General features: G+C 39.4%; 1 protein-coding gene across 9 annotated transcripts in view; it reads right to left on the minus strand.

The window, feature by feature from the left end:
• TMCC1 (transmembrane and coiled-coil domain family 1) overlaps positions 1-13,465 on the minus strand; it is a 251,589-nt gene that overhangs the window by 26,480 nt on the left and 211,644 nt on the right. The window contains exon 1 of one of the 9 annotated variants that reach the window (XM_025884745.2): positions 13,187-13,370. The exons of the other annotated variants lie outside the window; for them this stretch is intronic. Coding sequence (XP_025740530.1) covers positions 13,187-13,249 — 63 coding nt within the window. The 5' untranslated portion in view covers positions 13,250-13,370. Of the gene's footprint in view, positions 1-13,186; positions 13,371-13,465 lie in introns of those variants that run through there. 9 annotated transcript variants of the gene reach the window in all.

Genomic DNA, 13,465 nt, shown 5'->3' on the forward strand with positions numbered 1-13,465 from the left:
CTCCCTGCTCAGCAGGGAGTCTGCTTCTCCCTCTGACCCTCCCCCCTCTCATGCTCTATCTCATTCTCTCTCTCAAATAAATAAGATAAAATAAAATCTTTAAAAAAAAAAAAAGATCTTATCCCTTTTACTTGGTCCTCATCCCTAAATCTGTAACCAGCAGCAATCTGGTAAAAGAACTGTATATAGGTTACCCTCATATTTTAAAAATGTGAATTACATTTTTGTGATAATATACCAAATCTGAAATATTTGTGAAATACTGATATTTAACTTGTCAAGTCTTTTTTTCATCTTGGTTGTATCTCCTCAGTTTGCCATCTGAGCAGGAATTATGGTGATCTCTAACTCCAAAACTATTAGTTTATTAGTGGAAAGTTCATTACTGGAATTAACATATTACTACTGATGTGAATAAAAATATAGTATTTCCTTTTTAGATGAACAAATGAGAAATAATGTGCATTTAAATAAAATCAAAAGATAATTTAAAACTGAAATGAAGAGCAAAATGACATTATGTTCCACTAATAACAAAAATGTCCAGAATAGTTTAGGGACTAGCACAATAATTATTTTGCATAACTTCCTCCATCTGCCCCATTTTTAGGTGCAAGCTAACAAGCAATGAAAGGGCCAGAGGGAAGCAGCAGAAAGAACGAGCCAGTTCCAGATAACCACGTTGCCAAGAGTTGAAAAAGGAGCTTCCAGAAACCCACTTTCTTCAGTGCCTTACAGTCACTCTCTTAAGTTGTACAGGGTTCCTACTGTGTGATTTTCTTTCTAAATGGGATTTCAGATCCCACAACTACAGTATGTAGTAGACCCTGATTGTGTACTTATGTTTAATAGCTCAAAATCTACCACAGGAAAGAAAAGCAAATATAAAATACCACTGATTCAAGACTACAAGCTCATTTTTATCTAGTTTTCTTAGGTTCTTTGCTATTAGTTTGAATATCACCTTACATGCAGTCTATTGTCAAAAGAAGTGCAGATATAGAAGTCAAGTTTAATTATTACTCAGGGAGGATAAATATTGATCATACTGGTGACAATATGGCTTTGGTACCAGAATCAAAGTTTTATTATGTCTCTAAATTTGAAAAAACACAACAAAATTTCAATGTAATTTTTTTTTTACAAATGATCACAGTTGAGTTCTGATTTTATTTCCCCACACAGTAACTAAAGTAAACCAGACTTTATTTATTTATTTAAAGATTTTATTTATTTATTTGACAGAGAGAGAACACAGATAGAGTGGCAGGCAGAGGGAGAGGGAGAAGCAGGCTCTCCGCTGAGCAGGGAGCCTGATGGGGGCTCGATCCCAGGGCCCTGGGATCATGACCTGAGCCGAAGGCAGACGCTCAACCGACTGAGCCACCCAGGCGCCCCAAACCAGACTATCTTTAATCTGACTTCTGTCCTACCTAGGCTGTTTGGGGCCACACTACATCCTACCAGTATATGACTCCCACTTAAGAGTCATCAATATCCCTGCAAGAGTACATCTGACAGAACCCACTGTTCTCAGCCTCCAAAGAAAATGAATCCACAGCTTCAGCAGGAGGGTAGTTTAACACCTGAAACCATGAATCACTTGATTAATCAGTAACTTTTCCCAATTTGTCAAGCACTATCTTCAAAAAGGAAGGAGAGGGAAGAGGCAGAAATTGGGGGGGGCACGGAAAAAAAGGGGAGAAGAAGAAGAGGAAGAGAGGTGGCAAGAAAAAGATACACTGAACTACAGAATTACAGGACAGGGGCTGTGAATACCCTCTGGGTATCTTTCGAGCTATGAACAAAAGCCCTTAGAGGTAAGAATACTTAGCCGTGAGTTATAAATGCACCAATTGGAAGGTGGATCTCTTTTTCAAAAGCCTTTGCTGGCATATTAGGCTATCCATATATAACAAAATAAAATTAGATTCCTACCCTCATTCCAGACAGGCAACTAAATTGCAAATGTCAAAAGCAAATTTTAAACCTTTTAGAAGGTAGTATTGGAAAATATGGGGGGAAGGATTTTCTTAAACATACATGAAAAGGCACAAATCAGAAACAAAATTATTGAATCTGGCTACATTTAGTGTAATGAAGTACGGATTCTGGCATAAAACTGCTTGGGTTCAAATCTAGCTTTGCTACTTACTACTAGTCACGTGAGCTTGGTTGGGCAAGTTACTTGTGCATCTATTTCATCAAGTGTAAAATGGAGATAATACTAATACCCATTTCAGAAGACTGTTTTGAGGATGAAATAAATAAATGAACATAAAAGTGCTCAAAAACTGTCCTGGGCACAGAGTAAGCAGTTAGTACTGGCTATTATTTTTGTACCATTCTATGTGATTCTTTTTAAAAATTCAAATATTAAAAGATTCTAGAATACACTTCAAGATCTTTCGCATTTCAGGCATAATCATGTGAGATAGAGTCTGAACCAAAGGAATAATGTAATTCAACACTACAGTAAAAGTAATAATAGTCACTTTTCCTCCTTCCTTTTTTTTTTTTTTTTTAATAATTAGTCACCTTTCTTGACTGTAGTCTTGTGGCTAGGCAACTGACTAGCTAGCTAGCTAATCTTCCAAAGCTCACAACAACCCTACAGAGTAGACATTGTTATCACTACTTTACAAATGAACTGTGAGGCGCTTCCTAACTACCTTATCACGTGGCAGTTTGACAAACAGCAGCAGCAATATTACCTACTCAGTAGGGCTTTGTGTGACCATAGCCTGAGGGCTTTCAAGAGTGATCACACCCCCTAGTATAGCAAGTCCCAGCCACTTATGGCTGGGGATAGAATTTATTTGTATAGAGAAAAGTGAGGACCAAAACCCAGTCAATTAAATATATTTTGACTAGTTATTATAAACTAGGCAATGCGCTACACAGGTAGGGGTATGGTCAGAGCCACAATTCATTATCTAGCTGTTGCTGTAACAGCAGATATGCTGCTTTGCTTGCATTTTGTCTTTTCCTATTAAGAATTCATTAGCCAGGGGGCATGCGACTCTTGATCTTGGGGTTGTGGGTTCGAGCCCCACAATGGGTATAGAGATTACTTAAAAATAAAACCTTTAAAAAAAAGGAATTCATTTGTCAGGCTTAAATTATCTATTAACAGATCTGAATTAATTGATCAGAAAAAAGCCCAAGAGAAAATTTAAACAGCAACACCTCAAAACAATTAATCAGGGGCAGAATAGAGCCCATCTTGGAGAAAGATTTGGCAGTTTTATAATGGCTTACAATTTTCATTTGCAAATGCATTAAAGATCTGTTTACTTTCTCTGAGTGTATGAAAATGTCAGAACATGGCAGCACCCAGCTTTGAGAACAATCACATATGAGGAAACATGGTGGAAAGAGCAGTGACAGGAGTAGAAGGACCTGGGTTTAGACCTGGCTTTGCCAACTTACTAGCTAGGTGTCTTTGGGCCACCTTCTTGTTCTTGAGCCTAAGTTTTCTCATCTATACAATGGGGTTATCATTTTCTCATGAGATTATTTGAAAAAAATGTTAAACATATGTAAAATCAGATTATGACTGCCAAACATGGTGAACGTTCAAGAAGTCACCCTTTTCTATTGCTTACTTGGTTCATTACTCAAAATCTAAGTACATATTTGTAACTAGAAAAGATTCAGAAATTCTTGACTTGACATCACTATCTTCAATAAAGGCCAACAGCCCAATCCTATCTACTTAATGGAATGAAATAATTTTATCTATGCTTTCTAGAGTATATCAGCTCTCTTTCAGGAAATCTCTGCACTATTTATTTACACTAAATAATCCACATCATTTCCGAGAAAAATGAAGAAGGCATTTTAAGGTAAAAGAAGGAGGAGGTGGAAAGTGGGGAAGTTTTTGTGATTAATCTGAAAACAAACAGAATTTGAACCATGTTAGTTTTTCTGAAAGTGGATCTTTTCCAAGGCCAATTTCATAGAATGGGTTGTGCAGCAGCTTTTGCAAATTCATACTTAGGCACCTGCAGATCCAGCTCCATTCTTCTTCCAAAATCTTTATCTCACAGATATGGGGCCATGGTTTTGAACCAAAATTGGAGTGTGTGGCTTAATTCAAGTGCACTTAGTGGGGGGCAAAAGGATACAATGTTTGATTTTTGGGAGACCACCCCCCAAATCCAATACAAATTGTAACCCCTAAAGATTCATAATCTTGGTTTTAAGAACTGCACAGAAATCTATCTTCTAATCAATGATAAACAGAAAGATGCGTCATATAAATTTTTCTTTTTCTGCCAGGCAGGTTGTACTGAGAAGGTACAACAGAGGAAAAAGTCCTGCCTTAGAAGTTACACAGCTCTGTCTTTGAATGTTGTAGCATCATCTCCCTGAGGCTTGCCTTTTCCAACATCCCCAACACCTTATTCTTTTTTTTTTTTTTAGGATTTTTTATTTATTTATTTGACAGAGGCAGAGATAGCAAGAGCAGGAACACGAGCAGGGGGAGTGGGAGCGGGAGAAGCAGGCTTCCCGCTGAGCAGGGAGCCCAATGCGGGGCTTGATCCCAGGACCCTGGGATCATGACCTGAGCCGAAGGCAGACGCTTAATGACTGAGCCACCCAGGCGCCCCCCCAACACCTTATTCTTAACAAAAAGAAAAGAAATCTCACAGTCTACTTGCACTTTGTTCAGAAAGTATATATTCATTATGGGAAGACTTTTCACCTATTTCCAGTGTCTCACTGTAGAAATGACATGCCCTTCCCCTCTCACAGTAAGCACAACTCTGTTGATCAATCTCTCATGTATAATTCTGACTGACATTTAGTCCACTGTGGAATGAAGTAGTAGAAAGTAAAAATGAACTAAGTTCCACTAGCCCATATCCAGCAAGCTTTTTCTCTAAGCATTCCATTTTTACTTCAGAACTAAAAACCAAGATTCAATGTATGGGCTTAAAAACAAACCTTTTGACTTGCCACAAAGATTTTTTTCTCACTTGATAAAATAATCCTTGGGCAGAATGGAGCATTTCCTGTAAGTTCTAGGGGTCACTTTTTCATATTTTACACAGAACTCTGGTTATATGCAACAGCCTTGGGTTCTACAGAGATTTGTCTGGACCACTCCAGAGGGGAATAGTGGAAGCAAGTGAGCAGGGCTCCTGATTACCTCTGTTTTCATCTATTTTATCTGGGTATTCTGGGGAAAGTTTGCTTAGAAAAATAAAATGATGTTTTACTGCTTAATTTTTAAAAGTTTGAAAAATCAGTGATATACAAATATTATACTCATGATGATAATCCTGGCCACTTCTTCTTTTTTTTAAAGATTTTATTTATCCATTTGCTAGAGAAAGAGAGCATGGGCGAGAGAGAGTGAGCGAGAGCACAAGCAGGGGGAGCTGCAGGCAGAGGGAGAAGCAGGCTCCCTGTGGAGCAAGGAGCCCGATGCGGGACTCAATCCCAGGACCCTAAGATCATGACCTGTGCCGAAGGCAGCCGCTTAACCGACTGAGCCACCCAGGCGTCCCAATCCTGGCCACTTCTAAATCTGGCACTATAGTTTGTCTCAAACTTCATTTTTGTACAAAGAACACTTAAGGCCCCAAAAGCTTTTCTACACTCAGCACTTTTCAGGCCCATTTTCCATAAAGAACAAAGTTTTAAAATCATCTCATGGGTGATATCGCACATGTGAAAATGAGTAGAAGACATGCTCACTGAAATGCGAATTCCAGTGGAGTTTGCTCACCAGTTTTGTGGCTAAAGATCCTACCACATGCCTCACAAAATGACAAAAAACTTTATCATGGATTCCTTGGGAATAATGGAAACCTTAAATTTAAATCCACAAATACTAAGGGTCACACCTGTAATTTGGTTCTTGTGACATGGCATGCTGTTTCACACCTCCAGGCTTCTGTCCATACAGTCCAGGGCATGTTCTTTTCTTTTCTGGCTAACTTCTACTCATCCTTTAAGACCCAGTTCAGGTATAACCTCCTCCAGGATATCCTTCCTGACAATCTCCCTCTCCCAGCTGGATTAATGGCTTTCTTCATATTCCCATATATCTAAACATATACCTCTCTCAATGTTCTTATCATATTATGTTGAAATGACTGTTTGGGTGTCTTGCCTCTACTGACCTAAGTTCCTGAGGATAGGGATCAAGTCACATTCATCTTTGTATTCCAAGAAGCTAGCACAATGCTTCATGCAAAGATACCCAGTAAATGTTTAATATAAATGCTCACTAGCTTCTCCTTAACATGATCCTTCTAGATCTCATATGTCATACAAGTGACTGAGCCTATGTTACTACAAATGGAATAAACGCCAGAATTTTTGTAAGAAAAATAGCTTCCAATAGATGATACTCATCCCTCCAAGGCTGCTGAGGAAAAACCAACTGTGTTGAATATCAGTTTAGATTATTAACATTCCATCTGGTCCACCCTGCTCCAACCCAACTGCAAAATATCCATTATAGAATCTAGGACTGCTACTCAGAATTGCTTTGTCACCACAGGAGGGCTGGTTTCCTGGCTTACGTGAAAGACATCATTGAGGATTAGTACTGCCAGGCCTGATGTTTGGACTTAATGGATTCATGTGAGCCTGGTCAGATGATTTATTGTCATTTTAACAAACCTTTGCAGAATGTCTCCTATGTACAGGGCCTATGTTAGGCACTGGAAGTACAAAAGAAAAAAAAAAAGCAAGCACTTAAGAAAAGCCTGCAATCACAGTAGTGATGGTGTAAGTTGACAATAACATGCTGCTTTGTTACGGTTATTATGGTTAAGAGTTACTTTTGTAAGTACAGTTTCTTTGAGCTAGAAGGAACCTAAGAGATCATCCAGTTAAGAAAATTTATTTTATAGATATGTAACACTGTGAAAGAAAGATCTCTCCCTGATATCTAAAAGAAAACAATAAGTAACATACAATGAAAATAAGGAAAGGTGCATTGTTCAACTTAACCAGGGGGTTTCAAATATCAGTTCATGTATGCCACTGGAAATATCCAACCAGACTTCATGCCTGAATGTTAAAAATGTCACATGAGGATATACTGATTGATGTTTGGAATAGATGATCCAAGTTTCCTTCTGAGATTATAACTTGTTAAAAAGAAATAGTGACTTGGGCTATGGATTATTCAAAAGTCATTCTCACACGACTTCAGAATCAAGAATGATTAGTCTGAAGCACACAAACTGGCTAATGCTAAATTTAGTATCTATTTTCTGAGCATGCTCCAACCAGCAAAAGAAGGTGATACAGAAATGTTTCCACTGCTGAGGATTTAAAAATACGTATAAAATCCATGTGTGGATTAGCCAATTTGTAAAATTTGCCACCAATGAGTTCCCCTTTACAAGGTAATTCACTACAAATACTTTTATGACACGTTTCCTTAAAACAAAACATTTCTGAGCCTCAGCTTAATCCTATTTATTTCACTCAATTTTGATAAATTGCTAAAGCAATGAAAGAATTTGTAAAGTTCCACAGGGTCTGTGATAATCTGGTTATCCCTGAACTTTTTAGGTTTGTTCAGTAGCTTGAAGAATAGAGGCTCTAGGGAGGGCCTGTCCAAAGTATACATCCCCAATCCCATTTCAGGGCCTAAGTACTCTTCTTTCTCTTAAAATGGTCTTAAATACCATTTCTTTGTTAACAACTTCCAAATGTATGCCTCTAGCCCATACTTTGCTTACCTCTAGATCATATACTCAACTACCTACCTAATATCTCCTCTTGGATGTCTAACAGTCATTTCGAATTTACTATGTACAAAACTTAGTTCCTGATATCCCCCAAACCTGCTCTTCCTGCAGTCTTCCCCATCTCAGCTAATGGCTATACTTCATTGATCCACATGCTTAGATCCAAAGCCTTGGAGTCAACTTTAACTCCTTTTTTTCTCACATACTCTATCCAGTTAACAACAACATTAATAATCATAGCTGCTAATTCCTATAGTGAAGTACTTACTATATGCCAGGCAATGTTCTAAATCGTTTGTATGTTTAGTAAATTGTGTAATCCTTTATTTTTTTAAGATTTTATTTATTTGACAGAGAGAGAGCAGGAGAGCACAAGCAGTGGGAGCGGCAGAGGAAGAGAGAGAAGGAGAAGCAAGACGCCTGCCGAGCAGGGAGCATGATGTGGGGCTCGATCCCAGGACCCTGGGATCATGACCTGAGCCGAAGGCAGTTGCTTAACCAACTGAGCCACCCAGGCGCCCCTAAACTGTAATTCTTACAATGACACACAAGATGCGTACTATTACTATATTTTATAGCTAAGAAAACCAAAGCATAAAGAATTTAAGTTGCTTAAGACCATGAGGTAAAGAAGTGGCAAAGCCAATGTTTGAACCCAGACAGTCTGGTTACAGAGTCTATGTTGTTACCCTCTATGTATACTACATTGCTTCAGCAAATGTTTTGGGCTCTAATTGCTAAAGAGATGCAGAATCTGACCACATCTCACTGAATCTCCACTACTGCCACTCTAGTATAAGCCACTATCAACTCTCGCCTGGACTACTGCAATAGGCTCATAACTATCACTAGAATAATATTTTTATCATCAATTATTTGTACAGCAGCTAGAGTGATCCTTTAAAAATGTATCAGGTCACAACAGTCTTTTACACCTAAAACTTGCCAGGGGCTCTCTACCTGAGTCAGAACAAAAGCCAAAGTCTTTACAACGGCCTGAATAACCATGATCTAGCACTGTCAGATCCATTATCTCCTGGCATCCATTACCTCCTTGACCGTATCTCCTACTATTCATTCCTTTACTCCACTGCCACCAGCTACAAAGGCCTCCTTGCTATTCCTGGAATGTACCAGGCATATACCCGTTTCAAGCCTTTTCCACTTAGTGTTCCTCCTGCTTGTAATGCTTTTCCTCAGATACCCACATGGCTTACTCCATCATGACTGCTTTGCTTCAACTTAAGTAGCATCTCTTAGTTGTTCCTGACATCCTGTATGGATGCCAGCCCTTCCTGTCTCCACCATTTTTTCCACAGGTGATGAGGAATAGCAAGATTTCAGCTTTTCTGATAAATTACAAATAAAGCGAAAGTATCTAATGAAAAGGACTAGTTCAGGGATTTTGCATATGAAAGGAAGAACATTTCTCTGATGTATCTAGGTATCTGCAGGGTAAAAATGTAGGGACAGCCTAGAGAAAATGAGGAGTATACAGATGGAGGAAGGATATGGTGCTATGATATTAAAGAAGCAGATTGTACAAAAGACTGAGGTTTCTATTTAATTCATTTTGTAATTATCCTTTGTTTTCCTTATATAAAGCACTGAAAAAAGGTGAATCCCTGCTCTCAAGAAACTCATGATCTAGTTGGTGAGACGTGAAAATGTTCAACTGAAATACAGGTCCTATTAAGTAAACGATACAGTATATATGAAGGTAATATATGAAGGTAAAGTACTTGAACACAGAAAGGAGCCACATATTCAGAGGAAGGGAAAGGGAACAGAGGAGGCTTCTTGGAGGAGTTGAAAAGAAAAGAAAAGAAATGAGCCTTGAAGCAAGTTTTTGATAGAAAGAGAAGTGGTTAGGAAAAGCATTTCAGGATGACAACCCAGTATGAGCAAAAGCCCGTAAGAAGGAACTGTAATAGCTTTTTAAAGATACTTGAATGGGGTAGCCTGGGTGGTTCAGTCAGTTAAGCATCTGCCTTTGGCTCAGGTCAGGACGGATGGAGCCCCCACTTGGGCTTTCTGTTCAGTGGGGAGCCTGCTTCTCCCTCTCCCTGGCGCGCCCCTGCTTGTGTGCTCTCTCTCACTCTCTCTCTCAAATAATAAAATCTTTAAAAAAAGATAACTGAATGGTTCATGAAGCTATAAAAATAGGGCTCTGGTGGAAGATGAGCTCCCAAAGCTGGTCTAAACCACTGTTTTGCACTTTATTCCAAGGATATTTCTGAAGGCTTCTCAACGGTAATAGCTGTATACTCTCCTTTAGAATCTAGACTTATAGATCCAAAAGCTACTTGACTATATCAAAATCTACATATCCAAAACCAAACACCATGATCCTCTTGTAAACCTGGTTTTCTTACAGAGTTCTCTATCTCAGGAAAAACATCACTATTCATCAGGTACTAAACAAGCAAAAGCCAAAGCCAAAACCAAACCAAAGCCCAGGAATAATTCTTGTCATCTTCTGCCTTTTACCCCTATTCAATACCAAGTCCTATCTATTTTACTTTCCAAATTTCCATCAAATTATGATACTCTCCAATCTATCTCTACTGCTACCACCTTAGGACAAACTCTTGTCTTCTCTCTCCTGGAACACTGACTGATCTACCTGCATTCAATGAGGCTTTAAGTTAAGCTGGAGTGGTTTTTTTTGTTTTTTGTTTTTAAAGAAGTCCTGGGGCACCTGGTTGGCTCAGTCAGTAGAGCATGTGACTTTTTTTTTTTTTTAAGATTTTATTTATTTATTTGACAGAGAGAGAGATAGCGAGAGCAGTAACACAAGCAGGGGGAGTGGGAGAGGGAGAAGCAGGCCTCCCACCGAGCAGGGAGCCCGACGTGGGACTCGATCCCAGGACCCTGGGATCATGACCTGACCCGAAGGCAGATGCTTAAGGACTGAGCCACCCAGGCGCCTGAGCATGTGACTCTTGATCTTGGGGTTGTGAGTTTAAGCCCCATGCTGGCATAGAGTTTACTTAAAAAAAAAAAAGGAAAAAAGAAGTCCTTTTTTTTCTTTTTTTCTTTTTAAAGATTTTATCCATTTATTTGACAGAGCGAGTACAAGCGGGGGGAGTGGCAAGGAGAGGGAGAAGCAGGCTCCGGCATTAGCAGAGAGACTGACGTGGGGCCTGATCCCAGGACTCTGGGATCATGACCTGAGCCAAAGGCAGATGTTTAACCGACTGAGCCACCCAGGTATACCGGAAAAAAGAAGTCCTAAACCACCCAATGCCTAAATTCTTTTAGTAGCTTCCCACAATGGCAATAAAGAATAAGTATCTGAATATGGTCTATCAGGTCAGTCCTATGTGATTAGGCCCTGGATCTATTTCTCTAGCTTCATCTTAGAGCATGCTTCCCATAGTCTAGTCAAAATTGCCTTTTTCAACCCCTGCTGCTCATCCTTTCTTCTTACAATAGGGCCTTTGGACATATAATACTGCCTACTTATCCCTTCAACTTTCAGCCAAACACTTTGCTAGGTGTTTGGTATATACTGATGAACAAAACAAGGTATCTCTGCTTTCATGAGGCTTAATGGCTGAGTGGAGAAAATTGGTAAAGATGGAAGAACCAGAAATCAAATAACATAAATTGTGAGAAGTAGTACAAAGGAAAAAAGAGAAAAGGAATAATGTAAGGGGGGAAAGCTACTTTAGATTGGAAGGTCAGAAGAATTCTTTGAACAAGGGCATTTGAACTGAGGTCTCAAAGACAGAAAAGGAAGTTACTCTAACCAGGCTATAAATGAGGGAAAGTATTATTACTGTGAGTTTCATGTGCCAAGAAAATACAGAATTTGGCATTTCATCAAAATCGAGATGAAAATACAGAGTTAAAGCAATTCCAAAAAAGAAAAAAAGAAAAAGGATTTGTCCATTCACTCCTTAGAATTCACCTGGTAAATAACTGAGACTACATTAACAAAAAGGCTTAGAGGAGGAGAAGGATGCTGAGATAAGAAAAGATCAGTACACAGGAAGGGGCCCACCTGCCCAGTAACCTAATAGAGTATATGGATAACTGTATTTACAAGGCTTATATAACCAATGAGTCAGCAAAAAGTCAGATGTCAATGGGTCTCTTCTGTGCCCACTCTAAGCAGCTAGGAAACTTAGCTCTCTACTGGTTGAGAAGAGGGACCCAAGAACAAGATCTCAGGTTAGACTACAAAAACAATCAACGTTATCTTCCAGCAATACTTGCGTAAGTGTAAACCTTCAGGCTTGGAAAAACCTAAGATACAAGATCCAACTTAAAGTAGATTAGAGCAAAGTGATCCCGGTAGGATTTCACAGATCTAATGCAACCCATTTCTTTAACTTGTCATAAAATGCTTGCTACAGATTCCAAAATCAAGACCCCCAAATCTGCTGAAAACCTTGATTTTAAAGAGAAAATATCTTTATTTTCTTGAGGTCCATAAACATTTCAGGGTTATTTTCTACAACTATCTTTTCTCTAATAAAGGCTAATGTGTATTAATGGTAACAGAAAAAGTTTTCAAAATAACAGAATTGGGTCTGGCAAAGAAAAATATATAAAATAGAACATAAAGCGATTAAATCACAGTACAGGCAAAGAGATACAGCACTAACAACCACTTGATATTGAACAGCAATGATAATGAACCCAAGACAAACACCCACCAACGCATGGCTATGAAAATAGCAGACTCTTCATCTTGCCTTCCTCCACCCTCCATACTTATGTTCTCAGCCTATTACTGTTCCAGTGGCAACAACTCAATAAGAGCAGGCAGATTTTATTTTATTCTTTTCCACCTTAGGCCACAGGGAAAGCTGGGGGAAAAAGCACAGGGGAGTGGGGGGATTATAACTGTTCAAAGAAAAGAAAGGATATCTGTTAGTCAGCATTCTTTGCTCTGGAAATTCCTGGTTTCTGCCTGTTCATGGACATCTGAGAGAACTTGGTGATTATCTCTGAAGGTCACAACTGATCAAAAATAACGTTTTCCTTTTTGGCTCCTTGGGTCATCCCTCTCCATCAAATGTGATTCCGCAAAATGTTTTAGTTATTGCTAAGAGGCAATTCTATATAGCTGATACAGAAAAGTAAAAATTACAGTTAAAAAAATCCAAGAATCCCCCTGCCCCCCAAAACACAAGCAATACATTTATCTTACCAAAACCCCCTGTCAGGCAGTCTGCTGATTTTGCTTGCCACCAAGCTCATCCTTCATTTGTATATTGCCAGAGCAAGCTTGGATAGTGAAAACAAATCACAACCTCTCTTGATTATGTGCTCTTTCCATTTGTCCCAGCTTCCAAACTGCAGAGGAGCTGTGGCACAGTCTGTCACGGCTGCACATACTTGGTTTCCGAGAATAACGCTGTAAATGAGGACAGCTACCACTGGGAATGCATTCCCCCACCAAAGAGCCAGCCGAAATGAAGCTTCTAGTGGATCCCTGGGCTTCTCACCTTCACAGCCTCAGAGAAGTGCCTTTCACAGAACAGGCAGGTACAGCCGCACCACATCAACATCCCTGCATAGCCAATCCTCCGCAGTGCCCACTTCAGCCTATGTACAGTTCCGGTTCTGTCTCGTACATCAACTCTTAGAGCTTTCTACATCTGGGAGCCTGGGAGGACTCTGTGCTGAATAAACAGAAAGCTTCTGCCAAACAAGCATCGTGTGTGTGTGTGTGTGGGGGTGTGTGTGTGTGTGTGTGTGTGTGTGTGTGTGTGTGTGTGTGTGTG

The sequence above is a fragment of the Callorhinus ursinus genome, unplaced genomic scaffold (assembly GCF_003265705.2).
Source record: "Callorhinus ursinus isolate GAN/ISIS: 27379988/994484 unplaced genomic scaffold, GSC_fseal_2.0 scaffold15, whole genome shotgun sequence".
NCBI lineage: Eukaryota > Metazoa > Chordata > Mammalia > Carnivora > Otariidae > Callorhinus > Callorhinus ursinus.